The 25,626-nt window shown below is 43.9% G+C and overlaps 4 protein-coding genes across 17 annotated transcripts in view; 2 read left to right on the forward strand and 2 right to left on the reverse strand.

Annotated features, from left to right (window-relative positions):
- Positions 1 to 12,330, forward strand: part of RNF10 (ring finger protein 10) — a 202,002-nt gene extending 189,672 nt beyond the window's left edge. The window contains exon 17 of the mRNA XM_056347979.1: positions 12,296 to 12,330. Within this exon, the coding sequence (XP_056203954.1) occupies positions 12,296 to 12,315 (20 nt within the window). The 3' untranslated portion in view covers positions 12,316 to 12,330. The remainder of the gene's footprint in view (positions 1 to 12,295) is intronic.
- SPPL3 (signal peptide peptidase like 3) overlaps positions 1 to 18,903 on the reverse strand; it is an 86,801-nt gene extending 67,898 nt beyond the window's left edge. For 11 of the 14 annotated variants that reach the window (XM_056348214.1, XM_056348196.1, XM_056348223.1 and 8 more), the window contains exon 1: positions 2,390 to 4,549. The gene's annotated coding sequence lies outside the window, so the exon portion shown is untranslated. The other 3 variants (XM_056348135.1, XM_056348126.1, XM_056348145.1) reach the window with 3 other exon arrangements.
- HNF1A (HNF1 homeobox A) lies at positions 486 to 18,238 on the forward strand. The gene is made up of 10 exons (XM_056348037.1): positions 486 to 1,151; positions 8,140 to 8,339; positions 9,254 to 9,440; positions 9,757 to 9,995; positions 10,789 to 10,946; positions 12,730 to 12,931; positions 14,205 to 14,396; positions 14,668 to 14,789; positions 15,085 to 15,226; positions 15,816 to 18,238. Exons 1-10 carry the CDS (start codon positions 826 to 828, stop codon positions 15,941 to 15,943), a joined length of 1,896 nt encoding a protein of 631 aa, XP_056204012.1. The 5' UTR covers positions 486 to 825; the 3' UTR covers positions 15,944 to 18,238.
- A 215-nt stretch (positions 18,904 to 19,118) lies between the features above and the next one.
- C1H12orf43 (chromosome 1 C12orf43 homolog) lies at positions 19,119 to 22,183 on the reverse strand. Its single transcript, XM_056348277.1, has 6 exons — positions 21,731 to 22,183; positions 20,786 to 20,884; positions 20,058 to 20,131; positions 19,650 to 19,740; positions 19,403 to 19,496; positions 19,119 to 19,254 (listed from the first exon to the last, which is right to left on the reverse strand). Exons 1-5 carry the CDS (start codon positions 22,000 to 22,002, stop codon positions 19,412 to 19,414), a joined length of 621 nt encoding a protein of 206 aa, XP_056204252.1. The 5' UTR covers positions 22,003 to 22,183; the 3' UTR covers positions 19,119 to 19,254; positions 19,403 to 19,411.
- Positions 22,184 to 25,626: the final 3,443 nt, after the last annotated feature.

Below are 25,626 nucleotides of genomic sequence, written 5' to 3' on the forward strand. Positions count from 1 at the left end.
CCAAAGCCAGAAGTGGAAAAGTCATTTAACACTTGATGCTCTGCCACAGAAGTCAGCTGGAGCTCCAGAACATTCCGTAAGTCTCTGGAATATTCATATAAACCCAGTGGTCAACACTTCTCTGCTGGGGGGTTGCACAAAGGCTAGTGAAGCTGCCAGAGCGGCTTTCTCTCAGCTCAAAGCTTTTGGCAGGGGCTGAGGCTGGCTGAACCTCCCTGCTGCCAGAGCTCCAAGCGGGCTCTGCGATCTTCCAATGGCAGCACCTTCTCCTGAACCACTCGCAGCCAAACGCACTTCTTCCTTCAGGTACTCCATGTCCTTCTTTCTCTAAAACTAATGGGGCCAGAAATAAGTCACACTTCTCCATCCGCATTTTCCTGGTTTTCTTTCTGTAGTTTACTTTTCCATACTGCAGACCTTCTGTCCCTTCATTTTACCCCCTCCTTCCCTCTTCTGCTGCCCTCCCTTTCCCCCTCCCCCTGCTTTCTCTCCCTCTGCACTTTGTGAACCGCTGCTGCAGTGCTGAAGTCCAAAGTTCAGTAACTTGCTAAGCACACAGATAAATATGAACCTTGGAGAATTTACATTGCTCCAATGTAAACAGATAGCCAAGGGTCCCTTTATCAGCACTGGCTCAGGACAGTCGTGGGGGGTCTGAAGTGGCTCAATTTTGTATTTTGTTTTTTTTGGGGGGGCGTAAAGGCGGGAGGCTGTGCTGTGCCCACTCTCCTGACAGTCGGGCGTGTTACCTCAGGAACATGGTGTAGGGAAGCTGGAAGCAGGATAACCTGAAATTCAAATCCAGGAGACACCAGCCTGAAGACCATGGTCTCGAAGCTGAGTCATCTTCAAGTGGAGCTGCTGGGAGCGCTGCTGGAGTCAGGGCTAACCAAGGAGACCCTGATCAAGGCGCTGAGCGAAGTGGAACCCTACGTGCTCCAGAGTGAAAGTCAGCGCGCTATCAATGCCCTCCAGACAGAGAAAGGGGAACCCTGTCCCGACATCCCCAACGGAATGGGGGAGTCCAGGTTATCAGAAGATGAAACCTCTGATGACGGGGAGGAATTTACCCCTCCAATAATGAAGGAGCTGGAAAACTTGAGCCCTGAGGAGGCTGCTCACCAGAAGGCTGTGGTGGAAAGACTATTACAGTAAGCACAGATTTGCTGCTCCTCTTTGATGCTTTCTTGCCCTCTCCCTCTAAATTTCTTTCTTTCCCTTTCTGCTCAATGCCCCCTTTTTGATACAGCTACACCGTCTTCATCCACGCAAGGACTAGCAGCCCCAAAACACCCCCAAATTCTTTATAAATGTGCAGGCTTTCTTTTCATCTCACTTCAAATACATGAAGGGAGCCACAGAGCCTGATAATGTATTTGACATGGTTGTATCATCAGGCTTCAGAATAGTCCGAGGCCTGTATAACTTGCATCTCTCCCACTGAATGTTAAGTTTTAGCATTTAATTTTTTAATAGAATTCACAATTTCAGTCATCAGGAAAAAACAAAAAAAAGAAAAAAATCTGGTCACTCTTAACTGGTGCTGTATTTGCCTGAGGATGCATGGTACAGTGAAGTTGCAGTGTCTCCCTGCTGTATTTAAGGAGGTTAATACCATTAATGTCAGTGTTTTTTGCTATAGATTATTGGCCAAAGACAAACCAAGAGAACGTGTTCTTGTCATTCATGTGAGTACAAAGTTATCCTGACTTCAGTGGGGCTTTTTCTCATAGAAAAAGCACACACCAAATACATGCATAGAGGTTAAAACCTGGGTAGAACATTCTATTCTTACCATCCACTGCCTGTCACAACTGCAAAGTACACCTGCAGCAACAACTACAGGTTTTACTGCCACACAAATTAGTTTGCATAGAAGCATTTTTGAGATCAAAAGACAGAAGGTTCCCTGAACCAATACGCCTCACGATAGACTCAGAAACATTCATCAGAATTCGCATTTTGGATTCTTGCTGACATACAATTCCCACGGGTGACCTAAGAGGTTTGTCCAAGCAAGGATCGGGACCATTCAACCTATCTATCACAACAGAAACAGATTCTTGCCTGTCTGTTTTGGGGGTATTTTGAAATGACAAGCTGATAGAAGACAAAAAGATGCAGCAACAACCTGCACTTAAAATCTTCACTAAAATTAAAATCAATCCGGAGAATTTCTCAGGCTTTCTGATCACTCCCTTTCATGTCCAAAGGAAATTAACATACCAGAAGCAAACATCAAATCCCACCGCAAAAGGCCAGAGAAGAAAACGCAGCATGACAAGTGCTAGCATTCACTGTAAATACTCAGAAGAAAAGTCCCTAGCAGATAGGGAGTTGATGACTCTGCAGTACCAGACACAGGAAAATTCACTGGATCAGGTCTTACCTGGGTGGGGAAAGCATTCCCAATAATTCAATCTTCTTTCTGGCCCAGTACATCTCATACCTCTCATCTCTTCCCCACTTCCAGCTCTGTCACATCTTTTAGTCTCCTCTGTACCTTTACCTTTCCCCCATTCTTTTTACGTATTTTCCTTCTCTCCTCACTTCTGTCTCTGCTGCTATTCCTCCCATTTTGTTGTCGTCTGGGCTAATTCTCTCTCTCCCTTCCACTCTTTTTCTTCCCCTCATGCCTGTCTCCTTCTCATCTTCCTGAGTCTGCGTACAGGTCTTGGGGTAGTTTGAGCCCAGTGGCACCGGGCGGGCCCTGACTAGTTACTAATTATCCAATGGCTTTATTATTTCTCTTTTGTCTTATAAATTTATAGATGAAAAGACCCTGATAAGCTTTTTGATCATTAACTTCTGATGGTTTATCAGGTATCTCTCAACAAAGGAAGCCATGGAAGTTGAAGAGCAGCACCTGGCTTTGTCCCATTTTCTCTAATGAATGGGTGAAGCAGGACTGGAGTGCCATCCGCTGTGATCTAAGAACAGACACAAGGATGGAGGGAATTCCTTCCTGCCACCCTTACTTCAGCATGAATTCTGGTTTTTGATCCTCCCTACTTTCTAGGAGCTTGCCGCCAGTCTCTCCTGTGCTTACTACCAGCCTCACAACAGTCTTACCTCTCTTGCAAACCTGTGACATTAATGCTTTCCAAGGAACAGTCCCACATCTCTCTCCAGACAGTCAGCTGAACAGCATTCCCATTTCACAAACAGGAACTGAGGTACAGAGAGATTCTATGACCTACCCAAAACCCTAAGATAGCGCAGAGAGAAGCGAGCAAGAACAAGGATCTCCTAAGCCTCATGCTAAGTCTTAATTACAAATTCTGCAATTTCAGAGTTTTCCTTCATCAGTCCCCTGTATCACAGGATAGAACAAGAAGTCACTTCTGTTGCTGAGGACAGTATGAGGCGACCAGAAGCCTTAGTTTCAGCAAAAAACATGAGTATACTTATGAAGGAATATAATAGATCAAAATTAGTCAAGATCAAATGAAAATAGTAGGGAGTCTGTATTGACGTGTTTCAAATTTCTGGTCAAAGATTAAAAAAAAATAATCAACCGTATGTCTGAGAATCTATTCAAAGCATCTGAACCAGTATCAGGGTTTGATAACACGTAAGCAGTCATTACCTACTAATAGACTTGTTTTCTTTTTAAGAACAAACCTTTCTATTAGTAGATGCCTAAAGGTTATGTCCTTAAAATAGTACTATGAGTATTGAAAGACAAGGCAGAACAGTCTGTAATAGAAATTACTCCCAGCAATACATAAAAGGAAGGCAGGCACGAATCTCGATGCCCAGGGATTCTCAGTAAAATTTCAATGCTTGCAAAGCTATTTCAGCATCTACACAAGGATTTCAAATCCAGAAACCAGACGGAGGCACTTCTGCCTTTAGGCAGAAGCCTCTTCAGGCATTATTAACAATTCCTGGCCTAATAGCACAGGCCACATTTTAACAGAGCAATTGGCTTGTGGGCAGCTCTTAGTGATAGAAAAAAGTCTTTGTGGTAACTGCAGCTATTGCTTGTAAAGTAGAATCAGGAAAGGGTCCCCTGTTAGGCTTTCCCAGGAGCTAGACAGCAGGAAAAAAAAAAAAAAAAGAAGAAAAAAAAAGAAAAGACAGCATCAAGAGACCAAGTATGTCTTCATAAGACCACTGAAGTTTAAACCAAGGTTTGGAAAGCACTAGTCAAAGATCAGTAAAACAGGATGTTGAGAAGATACATCCACACAACTAGTTGCACCTGTGGGTATTGATGAGATTTTGTCCCTACAGAAAAAAAACGCTAAAGGAAGTTCAGACAAAGGTTTGTCCAGTGAGGAATTAACATAATTTAATTTTGACCCTTAATCTATCTTACTGATCTTCCATAGATTTACAGTTTGAATAAAAACATTCTTTCCAAATCACTCCACACAGAAAACAAATGCATCTATGATAAAGAATAAGTAACTCAGTAGGGAGATAGAGCTGTGTGGAGTAATTCCCAGATATTCCCCAGAGTAGAAAGCAAGAGAGGCTACCTTGGGGGAAGGGACAGATCATACTATCACAGGTACAGCAAATGGAGAGAGGTATAGCAACAACTCACCTGTAGGGCAAGGGGTGAAATTCCATTAGGAAAGAGAGAAATTGAGATAAGCAACAGATTTCCCCTGGAGGCAGGGATAAAAGCATGTTTTCCATGAGGAAAAAAAGAAAACAAAGGTATAATGATAAAGGTTCAGTCTTTTCCCCGTGTAAGCAGTGTCTTAGAATGACTCTAGCTGGGGAATCTGGAGATGAAGCTGCCACACCCCTTTCATTTCCACATATAAACCAAGATGAGGCAAACCAGGCCAAGTTCAATAGAAAGGAACCCTGCCGGGATGGTCTTACCTTCCCTGCTCTCTGCCTAGCCCGGCTCCAGGCTGCGCACTGACACCAGTGAGGGCTGTTTAGCAGGCTCCAGAGGAAAGGGCCAGAGGATGGTCCTGAGCACTTCATAGCTCTGAACCTCTGTTTAAACAAGGTCTGGTTCAAAGCAGCAATTCAGAACCCACCTCGGGGAAACGAAGGCTTCTCTTGCTTGAGAACACAAGAACAGGAAAGAAGGAAAGGAAAGACAGAGAGAGCAAAGAAAAGGAGAGGAAGGAAAGGAACGAAGTCAAAAAGAAAGAGAAAAGTCAGGAAGAGCGAAGGAAAGAGAAGGTCCCCTGAATGTTACATCTCCAGCTCTCTGGAATGAGTTTTCTTTAATGCTAACAACTTGATATTTACTTTCCATTTAAATTTGAGATGTTGCTATAAATTATCAACCAGCCTCTTGTTCCCTTTGAGTTTATAACTAACTACCTGGGTTACTTATTGTTCAGGTAACAAAAGGGAGGTGAAAACGCCCTTAAAAAGTGACCTCAGAACTAAGAAAATGGGAAGCTGGCATGGAGAGAGGATCCAAGCCCCTGTGGTTGAGATGAGCCAGGGAGAGGGGCTATGCTCAGATGGCAATAAGCAACTGACAGCAGGACAGCAAGACTTCGGAAGAAGGGAGTAAAAACTGTGTGAGAGGAATTTGGAGACAGAGATCAGACCTTGGAGAACAAGAGAGGAGTGGGGAGACAGCTTGCATCTAGGGAGAAAGGGAAGCTAAACCACAGGAAACAGGCTTGGAGATAGAGAAGGAAAGCTTGAGCAAGGCAGACCCTTTTCCACAGTTCTGACTCATGGAAGCAATTGAGATTTTAGTGCAACTACGAACAGGAGAACTAGGTTTAGGGTAAAATCCTATCCTCTGACAGGCAATAGCAGTCTTACCACCAGTGAAAGAGTGAAGGTTTCAATGTGTGATGTCTTAATGCTGAAGGCACTGCAGGTGGAACTATGTATTTGGGCAATGGTTCAGCTGACCAACTGCCATCACTGTGATATAGCCTTGGGCCCAAAGGAATTGCTGCATTAATATTACAGTCTGTGCTTTGACAATGTAAATAGCATCTACAATTTCATACAACTGTCCTATAAAATCATACTGTACTAAGATTCCCCTGCGCTGTTTTGCCTTACAAAGCTCCCTCCTCTGTCTCAAAAGAAAAAAAAAAAAATCACAGAGCTTTAACCACTCAACAGATACTTTCTGCCTTATTCCAGCTGCAGAGAAGTGAGGATCTTGACATGGAGACAAAAGCAACTCGTGATTGGGGTGCAGGAAGGAAATCAACATTTATCAGTGGTAACACAGTCCTTCCTCTTCCCATCTGAGCCTAACTCAAATCTAAAAGACCAGAGGTTCCAGGTTGGAGCCTTTTCTCCTTTGTATAGGGACCTGTAGAAAAAATTCAGGGTGCAGGTGTTGGCTAGACTATCACAAAGGAAGGAGACTGGTCCTTGGTTTGGACAGCAGAAGAAAAAAACCCCAACACACTGAGGAAATTTTCTAAGTTCAGCCCAGTTTGAGGCTTCTGAATGACAAAGACTGTTAAGAGAAGAAACTAGAAAATAGAAGCCTCTATAGCAAGCATCCCCTTGCAAGAAAGAAACAAATGATCCTATTTCAAGAAAGCAGGTTCTTCAGAAACAGTGTCAGTTACAGCTTTCTGTCACACTTTAACTGCAGCAGAGCTCGCTCCTTGGACTATCCAGCCACTGGGAGAGGGGCTGCAGGGGAACAGAGATAAGGGTGTTTGTACTGAGAGAACAGGTGTGGACTTTGTCCTCCTTATCACTTCACAGCCTCTGGTAACCTCCTGAGTCAACAAAGCGATGAACAGTACAGTTGTTGCCTGTTGCTCAGACCTGTGCGCTCTTGTGACAGTTTCTGCACAATGGTAGGCACCTCTTTTCACCACACTGCTCCTTTGATGCCGGTGTTGGACGTGTGTCACCAGTGTATTTCTACAGCACGCAAACTACTTCCACCAGACATTTCACATAAAAAGCACAGAAGGATGCTCTTTGTTAAAAGTGAACCAGAGGCTCTTCTGTAAAGAGGTTCCTGCACTGTTTGGACCCAGACCGCCTGGTTTCACATCTTTATTTTTACTGTGATTTCGCTCTGGTGAAATCAATACACACAATGAAGTCAGTCACGTTTTTTCTACTTTTGTCAGGAACCTCCATGGATACTCTAATCTGAAATCCTAAAAAACAGAGATTCGCATTCATTATGAAATCCCAAATCAGATTAGCTTCTGAAGTTTTGTGAGCAGGTCTCAAATAGGTCTATTCCCTCAGCTGTTACTCCAAAGGAGGGTGGCAATAGGAGGAATTGGTTATTTGCCCATTGTTCTTTATTGCATTTTGAAGCTTTGAGTGGATCTAGATGTGAATCAGTATTTGAATAACATGTAGCACATGCAAGAACATAATCCTGGATGGCTTGGTGTATACATATGCGTACATGGCTGTTGTGTCACAGTATGACGACAGCCCGTTTTTACTTTCTGAATCATTCCAAGGCAACCAAACCTGGACCAGCATCAGGGCATGAGCTAGGTTCAGCCTAATACCACAATGAATCTGTCTTGGAAAATTAGGTACACCTATCCAAAGCAGCCATGCCTTAAAGAAAGGGAGATAGAAAAGTTGTGTGGGGAAGTGAAGAAAGAGGTCAACTCTGAAAAGACAGCTGTAGTAATAAAACATCCAACTGAATACTGAAAGGTAACATCACTTCCCTCCTTGTTCCATCTCTCACTAGCAGCAAAAATGCTTTACATTCACATTACTTTCCAGCAGAAAGGTTAATTTCTTGCTCAAGTCATTGGTCAGCACTTTCTACCATTTACAGATGACAACCGCCTAGACAGAACAGCGCAAAGCCTTGTATACAAATGAGCACAGACAAAGAATAAAGCCATGTATTGGGAAATGCCCTTGATAATCAAAGGGTCCCCTCCTAAGGGGAGATCAAGGTGCCTACAGAGAACAAAGGAAGCTAGTGCCACATCTTTTGCACTTCATTTCTAATACCATGCAGTTTTTACCCTGAACACAGAGTCAAAACTGAACAAGGTACCACACTGAGGAGCAGCTTTCCCTTATGCAGTCAGTTAACACTGGCCTTGCCAAACGCTATAGTGATAACGGACATACAAGGTGCACGTCAGGGGGTACGAGTACAATTCCTTGGAATCCAGGTTTCACTGAGCACAGGTGTTAGATCTCTCTCTCCTGAGAAGTGTTTTCTACTCCTTCCAGAGAGGACCCCTGGCGAGTAGCAAAGATGGTGAAATCCTACCTCCAGCAGCACAACATCCCTCAGCGTGAAGTGGTGGACACTACTGGTCTGAACCAATCTCACCTCTCACAACACCTCAACAAGGGCACTCCCATGAAGACCCAAAAAAGGGCAGCCCTCTACACCTGGTATGTCCGCAAGCAGCGAGAGGTGGCCCAGCGTAAGTATGGCAACAACTGTTTTCCTGTCTCAATTTCATAAAGGCTTCTGCTCTCCTTTGCTAATCATTACTCCCTATTTTTATCAAGGAAAAATGGAAGCTTAGAAAAGGCTAGGTCAGTATTCAGTGGCAAGGTGAATCAAACAGCACATGGAAAAACCCTCCCTTGTGAAGCAGCTCGCAGTCACTCACCCCATCCTGTGTTTGACTAAAGAGAAGCAAACTAACACTCCCCATTTGTAATTGGAGTTCTACACCCATCCTCACACTAAAGCAGTTGTAGTGGGCAGATGACAGAGACAGGATTTCTGCCTGAAAACTATGCTTTTGCAATTTCAGCCAAAGCAACAGTTCCTCTAGCTGCAAAAAGCACCAGGCTTCTGTACTTACTGAAAAAAAATGAACTCTGGGCTATCACCTTGTGTGAAAAACCACTGTGGGCTATGACCTCATGCCCTCTGAGGCCCTTTTATTACAGGCACCTACTGGGAACCCATTCCTGCAGCCTGCACTTTACATTCATAGAGCCTGTCTGGAACTTGTCTTACTTAATTTTATATTGGTGGGTGGCAAGTAAAATGAGACATCTAGTCTTTGGATAGTTTTGGAAAGCAGGACTCCAGTCACACTTACTGTAAGCTCAGCTGCATTTGCTTTCACTACTCCAAGGTGGGTAGGAGCAGAGATGCAATGCATGCAAGAGAAAGGACAGGTAAATACAGTCCTCCTAGGAACATCTTACTAGTTTCAGCAAGTTATGGAACTTTATTTCCACCCCATTTAGATTCAGCCCTCTGTCTTGTATAAGATATCCTCCAAGGGCAAGCTGCATGGGGCCTGCTACGTACCCAAATAGACAGAACTATTGGAAATGCTTCCAGAAAACAAACTCCCTTGCCCCTTTGTGTCTGCAGAATTCACACACGCTGGCCAGGGTATCCTGACAGAGGAGCCCATGGGAGATGACCTGCCCACCAAGAAGGGAAGAAGAAACCGCTTTAAGTGGGGTCCTGCCTCACAACAGATCCTGTTCCAAGCCTACGAGAGACAGAAAAACCCCAGTAAAGAAGAGAGAGAGGCACTGGTGGAGGAGTGCAACAGGTAAGGATGGTTGTCTGGCTTTGACAAAGAGGGGCACAGCAGTGCCCCTCCGTGTTCTTGGAGATTGCTAGTGCCGAGGAGAGGCAGGGTAACGGTCCAGCAGTGGATGTCACCACTGACACCAGCCACATTTGAATGAAATGCCGCAACTGAGCATTCACTGCTCACAGAGGATAAGTAATGCCTCGTATCTTGATATACCTGGCAGGATCCTTACACGCAGTGCGCCAGACCACAGCCGCTTTGGGGCTGTGCACTTACTCTGCCTCTTTGACTAAGCCCAGCTCAGCAAGGCTCTTGTGCTTTCCCCTTACAGAGCAGAGTGTATTCAGAGAGGTGTTTCCCCATCTCAGGCCCAGGGACTGGGCTCAAACCTGGTGACGGAGGTCAGAGTTTACAACTGGTTTGCCAATCGCAGGAAGGAGGAGGCTTTCCGGCACAAGCTGGCCATGGACACCTTCAGCGGACCACAGCCCACCTCTGCTCCCCCTTTAACTCCTCACAATTCTTCCTCTCTCCAGCCACCATCTGCTCTTTCACCCAGCAAAGTTCACGGTAAGAAAAAAAATGAAAGGGGCATGGGTTAACCTACCCAAACTCAGTCACCAAAACTATCTCCCAAGTCCACCCCTTTAGAATGTGAATCTACAGACAGGGAGAGGAGACTTGCTACAAGGGTAGAGCACCAGTGACAAAGAGACCACGTCTCTGAGTGAGGGGAGTGGCTAAAACAGCAAGGGTAACAAAGTTCAGTAACAAAACTTTCAGCCAAAACTCCTGGCTTATTCTTTGTCATCCTGCACTCCCTCACGGCTGGCAGGCAGTAATCCCCTTTCAAGGAGTCATCCACTGGCTGCTACCACAAGTCAGGTCTGTATCCTTTCACTCGTGTGTGCCTCCAACTCTTTCCAATATGTACCAGCAGCATGAGACACTGTGACGGAGTTTTCAGGCATCAGGAAAGGTCATTCTCCACCTAGAATGGCAGAGCTTTTCCATAGGTCAGATGTGGTAATTGCTCTCACTCTAGGAAGAGACAATCTTGCTGAAACTCTCTCCTCTCCACACCCACATCCAGAAGGGTGGTATCTAGTGAACCCCACTTGCTCCCCGCAGCACACACAGCCATACCGTAAAGTCAGTATTTGAGGACGCAGTTGCTCCATGTTACAGAGAAAAACCAGGGCAAGGTGGTGAGAACATCTGTTCTCCTGGTTCCCCTACTAGCCTCCTTGTCTCTGCCTCAAACATCTAAAGGCAAGCACCTGCAAAGGAAGCTGAATGGAGCATTTGCCAGAGTTTATCAGTTTCTCATCTTTGACAACCAGTTTCCCTCCTTGTGATGCAGGAGTGAGGTACAACCAGCAGCCAGCCAGCGAGCCAGAGTCCTCCAGCAGCAACCACCATGGGAACAGTTCCATGGTGACCACCCAAACCATCCTGCATCAGGTTTCTCCCCCTGGACTGGAGCCCAGTCAGAACCTACTGAGCACAGACACTAAGCTGGTAAGTGATGTATACTTAAGTTCTGGCAACTGAAGAATGTCAGATGCTCTGCCCATGGTCACAATATGGACTATTCAGAAGTAGTTTTTCCTAGAATACTCTTAAAACCACCTTCTTCTAGAGATATTACACAGCTGCTTTGCACTTACTATCCAACATAAGCAGTCCTGAGATACATGTACCCTCTAGACTGCTGGTGAGAGCAGGTATTACAGCACAAAAGCAAGAAGTATAGCCATTTCCTTACAATCAATCAAAACAGCCTCTTCTGAAAAAAACAGGGCTTGGGGTATGACAGGATTTCTTTCCTCCCAGGAAACCCTGTTCTCTCCTCCCTTTCCCAGTGAGATTCTCATCTCCTACTCTCATTTGAGCTCTACACATCTCAAGACAGTTGATCAGACACCAATGGAATTAACAGAACACAGACCCATACTTACATCTATCTGTCTTACCCATAAAAATTAAGGCAAACAGCTACCATCAAGACACGCACTGGATACGTAGACTATAAAAATCTGCCTTCTCAAAGCAAATTTCCTTTTCAGAGTTGAACACACCTTTTTCCACATAATTAGTAATGAAGCACTAGAACTACATGACTGACCATTTCCAGTTTGCACATGTTCCCTTGCTTACAGGGAACCAGCTGGCAGAAGTTTGCATTAGTGCATACTGGCCTGAGGCTGCATTAAGTTCACTATAAATGAGTATGACTTGAATCTTGTCAGTCACTCACTTTGCTGACTTTTCTGGTCTCTTCCTGAAGAAAAAGTCTTTCATGAGGTGCTGAAAGTCTTTTACAGCTGTCTTCTAAAACTGATATCAAGGTGACCTGCTCCACTGTTTAACCTGTTGGTTACTCTTACTAAAGATCCGTTACAGCTTTCTGTCTGAAGGGAGAAGAAAAAAAAAAAAAAAGTAGAATGTAAAGCACTGAGGTTTCTCTACCAGCTAAATTATTGGAATGCTTTTTTGCTGTTTCACAGTACTTCAACTACAGGTTGCTAAAAGGCCTTGCAAACACAAAACCGCATTAGAGCACTGACACAGGTTACATGGTTCATTTCAGAGGCTGAGAAAACAGTCCAGTTATTAAATTTCTAAATGACTCAAGGATAGAGTGAATCAGCAAGACACAAACATGGAACAGTCCTGTTTTATCTAACAGGCACTTTTCCTCTCTAACAGCAGGGAACTGCCAGGTAATGCAGCCTCAAGAACATACCGTATGAGAAAAAAAAGGCTAAAGAAACTTTTCAGCGACTTCTTCAAAATCTCAATCTGAAAACAAAATGGCCACTAAAATACACTTGCTGGGAGAAAGGGAAGTTACAGGCATTTATCAGAGGAAAAGGTGAACAAGTAAAGAGGAACTCCTGGATTCTGTGCTGAACTCTGCAGCTGAAATTACTACGTAAAATTACCTGATCCTCTTAATTTCTCTGAGCATCATCTTCTACCCTCAGTTGTAAAACAGAAGATAAACTTTCCCTGTAGAGAATGCAGTGGGACTAATCTCATTCTTGTTTGTAAAACCCTATGATTTCTTAAACTTGAAAGAACTAAACCAGCAAGAATTTTCTCTTAGTATTTCGACAGCTGACCTTTACTAGTTAATTGATGAGCACAGGGAAACTGCAAATAAGCAGTTGTGAAGTCTTTCTAGTTAACAAGGGGTCAGAGCAGGCAGGAAGAGGGAGAAGGACATTTATTGCAGCTTCGGGACTCATCAAACTCAACCTGCTGCAGATGGCATTTTCACAGTCCTCCTTTCACACAGGTCTCAGCTCCGGGAGGAACTCTCCCTCCTGTCAGCACCCTGACCGCCTTGCACAGCCTAGAGCAAAATCCACATGCGCTGAGCCAGCAAACTCAGAACCTTATCATGGCATCACTGCCAGGTGTTATGGCAATTGGAGCTGGCGAGACCTCATCCCTAGCACCAGCATTCACCAACACAGGTGCCTCCACCCTGGTGATAGGTGAGTAGTATTCTGTAATGACTCTGCTTATCAGGATTCAGATTAAGAGCTACCTCTAATGGTTAGAATTACCTGCCTCATTTTCAGAAAAAAAAGCACTAAGTTGGCAGTGACATGCACCTAGGGAAATTGTCACAAACACTAAGGCTCTTCAGCAGCACTACTTGCAAGTACCAATGGAATTAAGGGACAGACGTTCCTTATTCAACTTAGAATTAAGCTACACACAAAACCACGTCTTAAGAGCAAGGGAATTTTACAAACTATTCCTGTGCCAGTGGTTTGTTTTGCTGCTCTGCATCTTCCCAAATATCAATGAAATACTTCCTTAAAGCTATGAAAATTGAAACAAGTTCATTATGCTTGAAAGACAAAACATCCTGTTCTACTTCCTGCAAAGAGCAGCATATGCCTTTGGAATCCAATTACTTTTTGTATATATATATTTTTCACTTTGACAGCTTTTCTGCACTTATAGGAGATTTCTTTTCATTCCAAGACTAGTCTACTGCCAAAGCGTATCTCATTAGATAAAGGAAAATACAACATATACTCTCCTCTTATACTTTCTTCCCAAGAGGAAAGAGTCCTTATTTTGGACCATGGTGACAGCTGTGAACTGATTTCCATTTACTCATTTATAACCAAGATTATGATATGGATTCTAATTCTGTACAAACAACAACAACAAACTTGCTGATTTATAGGAACAGGGTTTGGACAGTTGTGAGAAACAGGTAGTAACGCATAAAACTTTCTACCTCTTTCTCACTGCTCCAAATTCCGTAATTTGGAAGCCCAAGCAAAATGAGCTTGAACTCGTACTCCACGTGGCTGGACAGCTAACAGCACAGTTCTCACTGTTGCCAACAGCTTCATAAAAACAAATAAAATTAACTGGACACTGGGATGATGCTCTGAGTTTACTTCTCAGCAAGGCCTCCCCAGTGGAACTCTGTATCAGACTATCACTAAACCAGGAAGTGATCTATGCTGGTACACAAGGACATACACAGGAGCAAACACTGGAAATCAGAGGTGGTTTTACAGTGTCTGCCTGCATTGTACATTTTGTGCACTCCCACTTTGTCATCACAGGCACAAAATCTATTCTTAATCACAGATAACAAACGGAACACCTGAAGAGCCAGATCCCAAAGTCACCCTGTGATGACAGGCCTGCCACAATGACTATTTCAGATGCCCCTATTGCAGAGCAGCCACACTCCTCCCATAACGTGTGACACTACTGTCATCAGTCCTTGTTTTTCAGGCCTGGCCTCAACACAGCCCCAAAGCGTACCTGTAATAAACAGCATGGGGAGCAGCCTCACTACCCTGCAGCCTGTCCAGTTCTCCCAGCAACTGCACCCATCCTACCAGCAGCCCCTCATGCAGCAAGTCCAGAGCCATATCAACCAGAGTCCCTTCATGGCTACCATGGCCCAGATACAGAACCCTCACGGTAAGCATGTGAACTCATCTGCTCAAGCAAACAAACAAAAGACTCTTCTGGAACATTTGTGGGTCCTTGGACTTGCAGCACTATTTTCCTCTCCTATTATTGTTGCTCTAATGATGAAATTATTTTTCTATTGCATTCATCTCTCTGTCCCTCCACACCCACTGTTTCAAAGACAGACAACAGGTCCACATGCATGAGGAGAACAATTCAACCGAACTAGTCTCATGCAAAGCTCCAGCATCCACATGATCTTGTTTTCTTTCATGCACAGCTCTCTACGGCCCCAAGTCTGAAGTGGCCCAATACACACATACAGGCCTATTACCACAAACCATGGTGATAACAGATACAGCCAATCTCAGCGCCCTGACTAACCTGACACCAACTAAACAGGTAACAGCCTTTAGCACATGCCTTTGTTCCCCCACCTTAGAACTGCACCAGTCTGCAGGTAGCTTCTTGCTTGTCAAAATTTTTGGGTGTGTGGTCTATGCCATCCCAGCAGGATGATCTTTCATATCTCCTCACCTTGCTGGTACCAGCTGCAATACTGGAGGCATTAGAGCAAGCTCTTCACTGCATCATCAAGGAGAATTTAATCTCCTTGGAAACAGCACCTGCTGACTCTTCTCTCAGGCCTGTTAAAAGGGATGTAGAAAACAAGCACTGTTAGCTTTCTTTTCTCTAGGCATTCACATCTGACTCGGAGACTCACACAGAGTCTGGGATGCATACGCCAGTGTCACAGGCACCAACAATACATTTACAGAACCAAGACACAACCATCCAGCACCTTCAGCCAGGCCCTCGCCTCACCTCAAGCCCTGCCGGTAAGAGCTGTGCCCACTATAATAAAAAGCCATGTATTGCCTAGCTTCTCTTGCCAACACTGTAAAATCCAGTTAGGAAATGGAAACTGGGGCTCATGATTCTTTAAGAGGGCTCTACTAGTGTCTGGGGGAGGTTGAAAAGCTAGTACAAGGAAAAGATTTGGAGCACAGTCTGTATAAGGCCAGACTGTGGAAACAGAAACCTTCTTCAGAATCTAGAGAGGAAAATAGCCTTTAAAATATTGACAAAATCAGTGTCCATGAATATCCAGCCCTATGGGCAGCTTTCAGGGCTGAAAAACACAAGACACTCTCATGAAGAGACTCCAGCTAGATCTTCCCAGTTCTAAGAGAAGAACTGGGACATAACAATCAACTAGAATTCTCAAAACTTAACTCTCTGAAGGTGGTTTCCCTCAATGTTTTCAGGCTAGCTGTGGACTTATGCTAGGTGTCTGATGGCACACTAAAAAAAAGGAATTACACCGCTATGCCAGGGGAGTTCAGTCATACTGGAAGCATGTGTGCATACATGATAAGGGGACTGCAGTGAGAATTTGTACTTAACTTCCACCTGTGCCTTTGACAGTGTCCTCCAGTAGCCTGGTGCTGTACCAAAGCTCTGACTCTGCCAACAGCCACAGCCAGCTGCTGCCATCCACTCACAATGTCATCGAGACCTTCATCTCCACACAGATGGCATCCTCCACTCAGTAATTAAGACAACTAGCTCACAGGTGACTGCCACAACCAACCTGTCAGGTGCAACTCCAACTGTGTTTGCCATAACTGTCACCACTGCCTTCCACAGGAAGGAAAGGCTGCTGCGCTCAGCTGACCTCCAGCCCCTACTGCCTCACACAAATCCCTTCACTGCCTCCATGAGAGACTTACCAGGCTCAAGACAGAAGTCACAGAAAGATGATGCTGGTACTGCTAAAATCCACTGCCTGTCCCTCAAAAACCAATCAAACCCAAACTTCATGAGCCAGCTTAGAATGGCCAGATGTCCTTTTGTGGCTGCCCAAGAAGGGATCCCATCAAGACAAGGGATCCAAATGCAATACAGCAAAAATGCCAGGCTGTGGATGGGACTTTCATGCTGCTCAGCCTTCATCAAGCTGGGCCTGTAAAAACCTTCCAGCACCAGACTAAGCCATGCAGGAATGAGCAAAGCTGAGATGCCAAAGAACGGACACCATCCTCAAAATGCTCACTTCCTTTGCTGTAAGGAAATGCCAGTCAAAACTACAAGAAATAATAGCATCTTGGAGGCAAGAGTGAGAAAACCTAGTTCCTGACTTTACAATGATCATCACCAAGAAACAGATTCAGGAATGGCTTGGCACAAACCTGTCCATATGGGATCACTAACTACAAGCTACAAATCCTTTAATTAACTACAAAAATACCAAACATTCCCAGTTTAAAATGACATGGTCTAAAAATCATGCTCTCCTAGTGGAAATGGCTTGGTTATTTTTGATATAGCTCTGCTTTGTTTTAAATGCAGAAATTAAAACTTTAACAGCAGCAAGGAGATTCCAGTTCTCTGCATTAACCATGTGGATTCTCATCTTGTGCATCTTGCCAAATGAGCTGGGGGATGGCATTTTCCACCAGTCCCTAACAATGCACAACACCTGGGAGGTTCCATGCTCCACAGAGAGCAGCAGTTCCTTCAGTTGTTCTCTATAAAAATGTCAGCTTGGGTTCATTTTACAGAACATGGTTCATGCTTAGCTTCCCTGTAGGTTAGATTCTGTCTCGATATGCAAATCATTACCCTGGGGTCTAAGAATCTTACTTGCACTAAGTGAAGGTTTTTAGCCCTAAGGATCTACTTACATAATTCCTCTTAATTATTCCTCTCTTCTCTATTTACTCTCAACATCCACGTCACAGATATGTCACTAGCCAGACATGAAAAATGCCCTGATTAACATGCTTATGTCTTTGTGACTAGAACAACTATTCTTTCAGCTGTGAAATGGATGAAAATTCTTGAGACCAGAACGTGCTCAAAACTCTTAAAAGGTTAAGATACAAGGGAGAATTCAAAAAGAAAAAGCCCAACAGCGAACTCTTCAGTTATCACATCTGGAAATTTCGAAATTGCAGCTGTCCATTACAGATTTTACAGATGAGAGATTCCTCTATATACCATCAACCATCAGAAACTAATTTCAGTAACTAGATTCTCTGGTTAATTCTATCCTAGAATTGTTTCCTGACCTCCCATGTGCATGAGTTGCAAATACATATAGCTTCCAATTAGCATAAAAATAATCACACCATATAACAAGTCAAAAGGTTACATTCAGACCACTATGCATTTGAAACCCCAGGTGCCAGCTTCAGTATACTGAAGTTTTAACTGCCCATAAGACAAGTAACTTCTGCTAGCACATTCAGTTAGATTACAAGTCAGTTTTGCACTTAGCTGGATGCCAGCTGTGTTTTCTTGACTAAAAAACATCTAGGATCTTAACAGTAGGAAAGAAAACATCCTATGTTTTCCCATGCTCAAAGAGCAACGGTTTGCTATTTCAGTTTCTCTAATCTGGCTTTCTGGTCTCCTGAATATGGACAATAAGTTAGAGCTACTGAAACCCAACAATATTAAAAACAAAAGAAGAGTATTTATCCTCTAACAAGTAATTTCCTGAAATACTGGAACTGAAGTTTAAATGGACTAAGAACATAACTGAAAACTACCAAAACCCACTGTATTTCAGAGAGACAAAATTCATAATCAACCAAAATAAGGACTGAAACACTGTGCCTTTATATTAGGCTTAAGTTCTTCCTGTAGCAATTTCCTAGCATTGATTATCAAGCAACCAAAGAGCCACCTTCAGACATCTTTACCTCTGTTGGGGCAGCCATCTGAATAGAGCAAGAAAACCACTGTTGTACAAAACCTGTTAAATTAATAATAGTGCAGTAGAATTTAATAACAATGAATGCCATGAAAAAAACTACCCATTAAAAAAGTTTCAATGGTCACAACTTGAAGGGAACTGCTTATAATAGCCCTGAAATAAGCTCACTGCACACTCTGTTCATATGCAGGGGCCCTGGAGAAGTGCAGGTTACAGAGGGATTAGTAACAGGGCAGGTTTCAACAACAGATTGTTATGATGATTGGGCTGGGGGTGGGGGGGAATAAGGGGGCCCTGATATCTGACGGGATGCTTTTGATAAATGAGTCTCCCACAGGCTGGAGTTATTCTTAGTAGGCATCTAGGAGGAGGCAAAGAGAAAAAGGAGTTGATCACCTGTTACCATGTAAACCAAATTCAATTCATCATATATTTTCTCCAGGAGACAAAATTTGGTTTCATGATGTGAAGGAACAGACCAGAAGGAATGCAGCTACAATTATATTCCTCTGTCATGCAAGTCTGTGCACAGGATTTAATCCTTTTATGCTAGGTCTGCATAAGCAGCAGCACAGATAACTGCTGTGCTAGGAGAACAATGTTCCCTTCCCCATAGGACAACAACAACATCAGAAGTCACTTAATTAGACTCTCAGGCCACTGAGCTTTTGGAACAGAAGCTCTGCCAATTAATCTTCCCTCATCTGCAGCAGCTCTTGTTCAGTTGGTTTTGGGTTTTTTTCAGTGTCCTTGGTCCATCATAATCACCTGCTGTTTGCAGAGCAAAATCTTCATTCTCTTTTTATCTTCTTTTTCTTCTTCTTCTTCACAACACCTAGCAGCACTGAGTTCTCTGTATAATTGCTGTCCTGTCTCTCATGCTGTCCATTTGCAGACACTAACCCTGGCAAATCTTTGCAGATCTGTTCACACTCTGCTGGGTCTATTATTTTCTCTTGAATATTGTTCTCTCCCCCAATTTTCTTTTTCTTCTTTTTTTTCTGGCTGTGCTCTACACAGCCCTGACACTGATCCTGGCTGGAATCCTGGGACAGTGCAGGAAAAGCACTTTGCTTCAGAATGTCTGCAGCTGACACAGCAGCCTCCTGGTACCTTTGCCACTCTTGGTCACTGTCCATGTCACTAGGAAGTTAAGAAAAGGAAAAGAAGTTATGTTACACTTCTGACTTGAATTCACCCAAAGCACAGACAGCAGAGTAATCCAAGATGAGAACACCTGATAAACACCAAGTGGTTTTAGCAACACGTGCTCTGGGACTCCAATACCTACAGTTAGCATTTAACCAGTTTGAAGGCCACTGTGTTCTTTACGCATAGTAGGAGGGGAAAAGGCATCTACCACAAACATTTCTAGTACCCTAGCACTAAAAAAAGAAACAAAAGTCGGCTCTAGTCAAATATAGAGTCATAAATACACACTTCTTAAGCTTTCCAGCTTCCTATTCCCTTGTGAGAAACCCTGCTACCTCCAAAATGTGGGATGTACCTCAGGAGCAGAACAGCTGACAACACCTCACCTGGAGCTAGATGGCTGTCTCCTCCTTGCTGCAGCACAAGGCTCTGATTTCCCAGTGTCTCCTGGGACAGAGGAAGAGAAGAGGCGAAAACCTAAAATATGTAAAGAGGAATTTTAGCCACAATATAAAACAGTGGTGAAAGCAATCAACAGCATTCTCACTGGGAAGCCTCACTGCTGTTATTGTATTGCTTGACAGCCATTACTTGAGACTATCTGGCAGAACTCAGGGCATGGAGATCACAGTTTTAAAGTAGTAGCCTTCACAGATAGCAGCAGAAATTCTTCTATTGCAAATGCTTATTAGTCAGTTGAGCATACAACTGGCAATGGACAGGATCCATCCCACTCCTCATCATTTAACTAACAATGTCACAAAACAGACACAATGACTGTGACTAGAACTCACCATCATCTGCAGAGTCAGACTGTTCCACAGAAGCTTGTGAAGGTTCTGATGAGCCCTTGGAGACAGTGATGAAACTAAAAGGAAACCACCAGTCAGATCTTAAACTGAACTAAAGTTGAGTATTTCTAGGAAACAAGACTATAGGGAGATGTTACATAGCTTCTTTCTTACTTTTTCTTAGCGAAGCTGTCTCACCTCCCCATTTTCAGAGCAGACCATGCCTTCTCTCCTCAGCAATGCATACCACAAGAATGACTTAAAACAAGCATTTCTAAAGCCAGTGCTAAACTCTTGCTCTCCAGGGCGATAGTTACATAGTAAATAAGTCAGCGGCAGCCCAGTTAGAGGCACGCTGCCAGCACAACCCTGAATTAGGTACTGGTTTAGGTTGCAAGAATAAATGAAAGATTCTCATGCCAGTCTTTAAATTATTAGAGTACTAAGGCACCCAAATTGTACTTTTTCCTCCTCACAACATATTCACCACAGAGGCAAATGGACACAGGCAGTGCTGCACAGGGAGCCTTTACCATAGAGGCACAACACATGGGCCAGGCTAGTTTACAGAATACTGGAAGTCTACAACAAATACAGGAATGAAGGAGACAAGAAGAGAAACAACTTCTCCCTACCGAGGTTGCACTCAGATCTTGAATTTCCTGGTTTTAGCACACAAAAGCATCGGTGTAGCTGACCCACAGAACTCCTTCAGTACTGCATGCCAATACCTGTCTAGCATTGCTCCCAGTTTCTTCGCAACATGTGCTCTGAACTCTGGTGTTGTCTGTAGCTCATTTCCGTCCTCATCATGACCATTCACCTCACGTCTGTATAATTAAAAATAATTATTCTCTCATTCAAGGCCAGTAACATTTGGTGCTCTCCTAAAGAGGAGATAAGGGACTGCAAAATCTCTGGCCCTCTAGTAATCAATAAATACTTGAAAGGGAAGACTGCTAAGAAAGATGGAAAAATAGCTCAGTAGTAACAGTTCAGTTCCCAGGAGGGAGTTAAACATTAGTCATCTCCATCATAGTTAGTAACTGGATGATTTTTCTCATTGAAATAGCCTACAAAAGCAATTAAGTGTTATCAGGACACCCCTTCTCTTGCATGTAGTTCCTGTGTATGTTGCCACAATTCATGTAAAACCTGCCCCAGGAGAAAGGGTTTTATTAAGTTGCTTGACTGACAGCCTTCGAAACTGAGCCTACAGAAACGCTGCAAATTTAGGTAGGACAATATCACCTCCATTGCAAGGCTCCTAATTAAGCTGTTGCTTTCCAGCTGATGACTGCTTTCCTTTACAATTGCAACAGGGTTTTTTTGAAGAAAAATATTTTTTTAAAAAAATTATATGTAACTGTACTAATTCCTTCATAGGATACTTGCAGAGTTGGGAGATTTCTAACAGTTGAAACTAAAGCTGTAACTGAGCACAGTAGTAAGTTTTCAACTTCTGTATTCCCCTACTGCTAGGGGGATGAGAAATGTATTTTTAAAACCTATTAGCTTTTTCAGATTTAAGCATTATTTCAGATTAAGATTGGACTAATTTCCAAACCAGAATCGGCTCTTCTAGTAGAAAGTGTTGCAAGGCGTTAAGTAGCACAAATACAATACACTAATTTTTTCAGTCAGTGAGACAAGTCTGAAACCAAAAGCAAAAATACCTTAGGCTAGGCTGTGCTGGCTGCAACCGATCCTTTTTAAAGCCACCTGACAGAGAAAGAAGCAAAGGCAAGTTTAAAAGACCTGTGACCAGAACCCCTTTAAGCTCCCTTCTGGCACATGTGACTTTATAGGATGAAGAGTCATGCCTGGAAGGCAAACCATGCCCATTCACTGGGGAAAGCAACTGTGGGCGGGAAAGTAAACCTTCCCCCGGCCATGCTGTAGCAGCGACCTGCCCGGGAAGGGGCTCGGGCCCAGCAGGAGGCCGCATATCCCCGGCAGGGCCGTGCCGTGCCGAGCCCCCTCCCAGAGACCCGCCACCGGTTCCCTGGGCGCCGGCGGCTCCGGCACCGCGACAGAGCAGTGCCCCCGCCTGCCCACCGCTCCCCCAGGGCAGGAGAAGCTGCGGAGGTGCCCGGCCCAGACAGGCGGAAGAGCAGAGCCTAGCTGGCCGCCACCCCTCACCGCCGCGCGGCTCCACCCGCACCGCCGCCGCCTGCGCAGCGCAGTCCCAGGCGGCCTCCCGGAACCGCGCTGCCGCCTCGCCGCTGTTGTCCGAGTCCGAGTCCGTGTCCAGGCCCGAGCCACCCCTGGGCGCCGCCATGTTAAGGCGCGACAGCCGCGGTGCACGCTGGGCGCTGTAGTCCGGGCGCGGAGCATGCCGGGGCTGTGGGCAGCCGCCCACAAAATGACCGCGGCGGGGCTGCTCCTGCGTGAGCGCTGCGTTACCGTGAGCACCTCCAGGCCTTTCTGAATACGGTTTCTTCACCTCTCTGTGAAAGAGGCTGGGTGAAGGCTGTGTTCACAGGAGAAGCAGGGATGGTGGGAAGCAACAGTGCACCGTGGGCTGCAGGTCAGATCCTTCCAAAAACCGGGAAAGCTCAGGAATAAGCCTGTAACTGGAAGAAACTTTGAGAAACTGTGTGTCACGTGCAGAATTGTGAGATACCATGAAAAAGGCATGTTTACACTGGACATTCGTACTAGCCTTCGGTGAAGAGCAGGGCAGGCAGTGCTGCTGGGGCTGGTGCTGGTGCCAGTCTCGTCCCTGCTGAGAAACCCCAGCAGGGCAGCGTGGGAACCCAGGTGGCCTAGCCACTGTTTCCCACTCCCAGTCTTTGCAGTTTCACTACTGGGAAGTACGGTGCCCACGGATGGGAAATTGCTGAAAGTAAACACAGCTTGTTTTCATGTCCATCTGTTGCTGAACAGCCTCCTTTCACGTGCTGTACAGGAAAATATCTTAATGTTTCTCAAACCTAACAGCTCACACAAAGTAAGAGTGAAATCCATGCCAATGATACCAGAAAGCCTGTATTGCTTTCGTATTTGTACAGAAAGAAAGAACACCTGGCATTAAAGAATAAGGATGTGGAAAGAGTAAGCGACTGGAATAAAATTCTCAGCACTTCACCATGTTTTGTGACATCTTTGAAATGGTAATCTTATTTCTTCAGAAATACCGACTGACAGCACTCTTGATTGTGGAGAGTCAGACATTCTTATGTTGTAGACAGCACAAAAGTCTTCTACTGTGAAAGCACGGGATAGGATGGGATCCATCTGCCATTAGGAGTTATCTTTCAAAACTACACACACCAGGTTCATTAAGATATGTAAAATGTATCAGGCAAAAATTATCTAATTCCCCCCACTTCTGGCAGGGGAAAGAAAACACGCAGCTCCTCTGCCTGTGCCTTTTGCAACTGCTTTGTCTTTAAATATGGAATTAAAAGTTCCAAGGATAACAAATTGACCTCCACAATGGCATTACATCTTCAAGTCAAAAAAACTGAGGATTGTATGGGAGATGTTCTCTTTGGTGCTCTTACCCAGCTTGCCATGGTGGAGCTTTCATCTAAGCTTAACAATACTCTTCTGGCCATTTCCTTCTCACTGGCTGTTAGAGGGATGGGGATTTCTGTAACAGATTGTGACCGTGTTTCAGCTCAATTATTTGCCTTCACAGATGTCAAGTGCCAGATGCTTCAAAGCATGTTTACTCAAGAAGATCAAGCAAAGTTTGGTGTGCTTATGGGCTTACGGCAGTTTCCGGACATACAATCCAGAAAAAAACAGACGAATGCATGTCACACACCAGAAATAGCTTTATGATCTCCCACCTTTCTAGTGTGGTACTGAAAACAGAAACATGAAATGAGCAGAAGCTCTTGGAAACAGCTCTTGCTGAAAAGGCAAAAGGCCACAGACAGATAGGAACTGCTTCACATGGAAATTTCAAGGAAGGAAGAATATTCCCAAATATGTTTTAATACTGTTTTAAAATACCATTGGGTTGAAAATACAAGTAAATCAGGGAGAATTGATGAGAAAAATACCAAGAAGTTCAAGGACCTGGATTCCTGATACACGTATGACTTCTGTAATTAAGAATTTTATGAGGTTTGTGCGTACCATAAGTATCAACACTATGTTTGACAATCTTGTGACTTAAATAATGAAAAGTGAGTAAATCCAAGTGATTTATTCTTGTGCACACCACAAGAACGAACTGACAACCAGGGCAGAAGATTTTTCTAACTCCAAGCAATTACTGGCTACCGGCTACACTGAAGAATGATACACATACCACCATTAGAATACACATAAATATAAATGATATTTCTATTCCCATTATGCATGTGATATATAGCGCTCTGAAAGCTGATTTCTTAGCTTCAGTAAGGAAAGTATTCCCTTGCATCACTTAGTATTGCCATTCAATGTAATTACTCTTTGCCTATGGGAGTAAATCTGAATGTCCCATGTATATTCTCCTGCTGACCTACTGTTGCAAATATGTCTCTTCCCCTCCCATTAACCTTAGCTGTAAACAAGATTAACATTTTCATTCTTTCCTTGTATACTACCCTTTCCATTCATCCAATCTTATTCATTGCCTGTCTCTGGATCTTTTTTGTTTTAAAAAGAAAACACTTGCTTTAAGTGCAACAGGGGTACTGTAAATAAGTCATTACAGAAATGTATAATAATATAATTCCATTCTTCTGAGACTTAAAACATAAATAAAATGTTGAAATTATCACTGGTCAGTGAAAATACTCCCTGGCTACGTTGTCTATGGCAGTAACTGTATTTCTTTTCAGATTGCTTTAGTTATCTTATGACACCCAAACAATAAAGCCTGTTCAGAGCATTACTTATTCCCATGATTATAATACCAAAAATCAACCTTTTTTTTACTTTTTATATGGAAATTCTTTTGATTCTAGACATACATGATGATTAGTCTGAGTTGGTCCAAACTTCACAAGCTCAACCTTGTTTTAATCAACATCTGGAGGATACCGTTTATACCTTTGGGGCCTTGTTAACTTATTAGATACAACACTGAGATGCCAATTTTTTGCTTGAATGCTGAAGCTGTGCCAAATTGTGCTGCTTTGCTGTCTTGTGGAAAATGAGAGATGGCCTGCTTTTTTAAAGACATTTTCACAGACAGCAAATACACTGCTAGCACGGTTTGGACAGCTTTACAATGTGTGCCCTAATGCTGCAAGCACCATAATTTTCCGGTAATATCTTTATCTTCACCTCAACTACCAACTTTCCAGTGTGATACATCAAGATGTAGGGCAACTCCAGCTGGGCTGCTGGCTGACCAATTTTGACACGTTTTTTGCCAAACCTACATGCTACTGAAAGCAGTATGAAGGCTCAGTACAGCTGTGTGTTTATATGGCTGAACACTTCGTGGATCACATGTTCCAACCGTCACACTAGAACTGTGTCGTCTCAGGTCACCTGTCAGTAAACAGACACTATCCTCGGTCTCCCCCTGAAATGCTCCCTCGACACTAAACTCCCTCCACTTCTTAACTATTCCCTCCTAAAGCAGGCCTTTAATGGGAGACCTTGCTTTAGGATTCTCCCA

This window comes from Falco biarmicus, chromosome 1 (genome assembly GCF_023638135.1).
Source record: "Falco biarmicus isolate bFalBia1 chromosome 1, bFalBia1.pri, whole genome shotgun sequence".
NCBI lineage: Eukaryota > Metazoa > Chordata > Aves > Falconiformes > Falconidae > Falco > Falco biarmicus.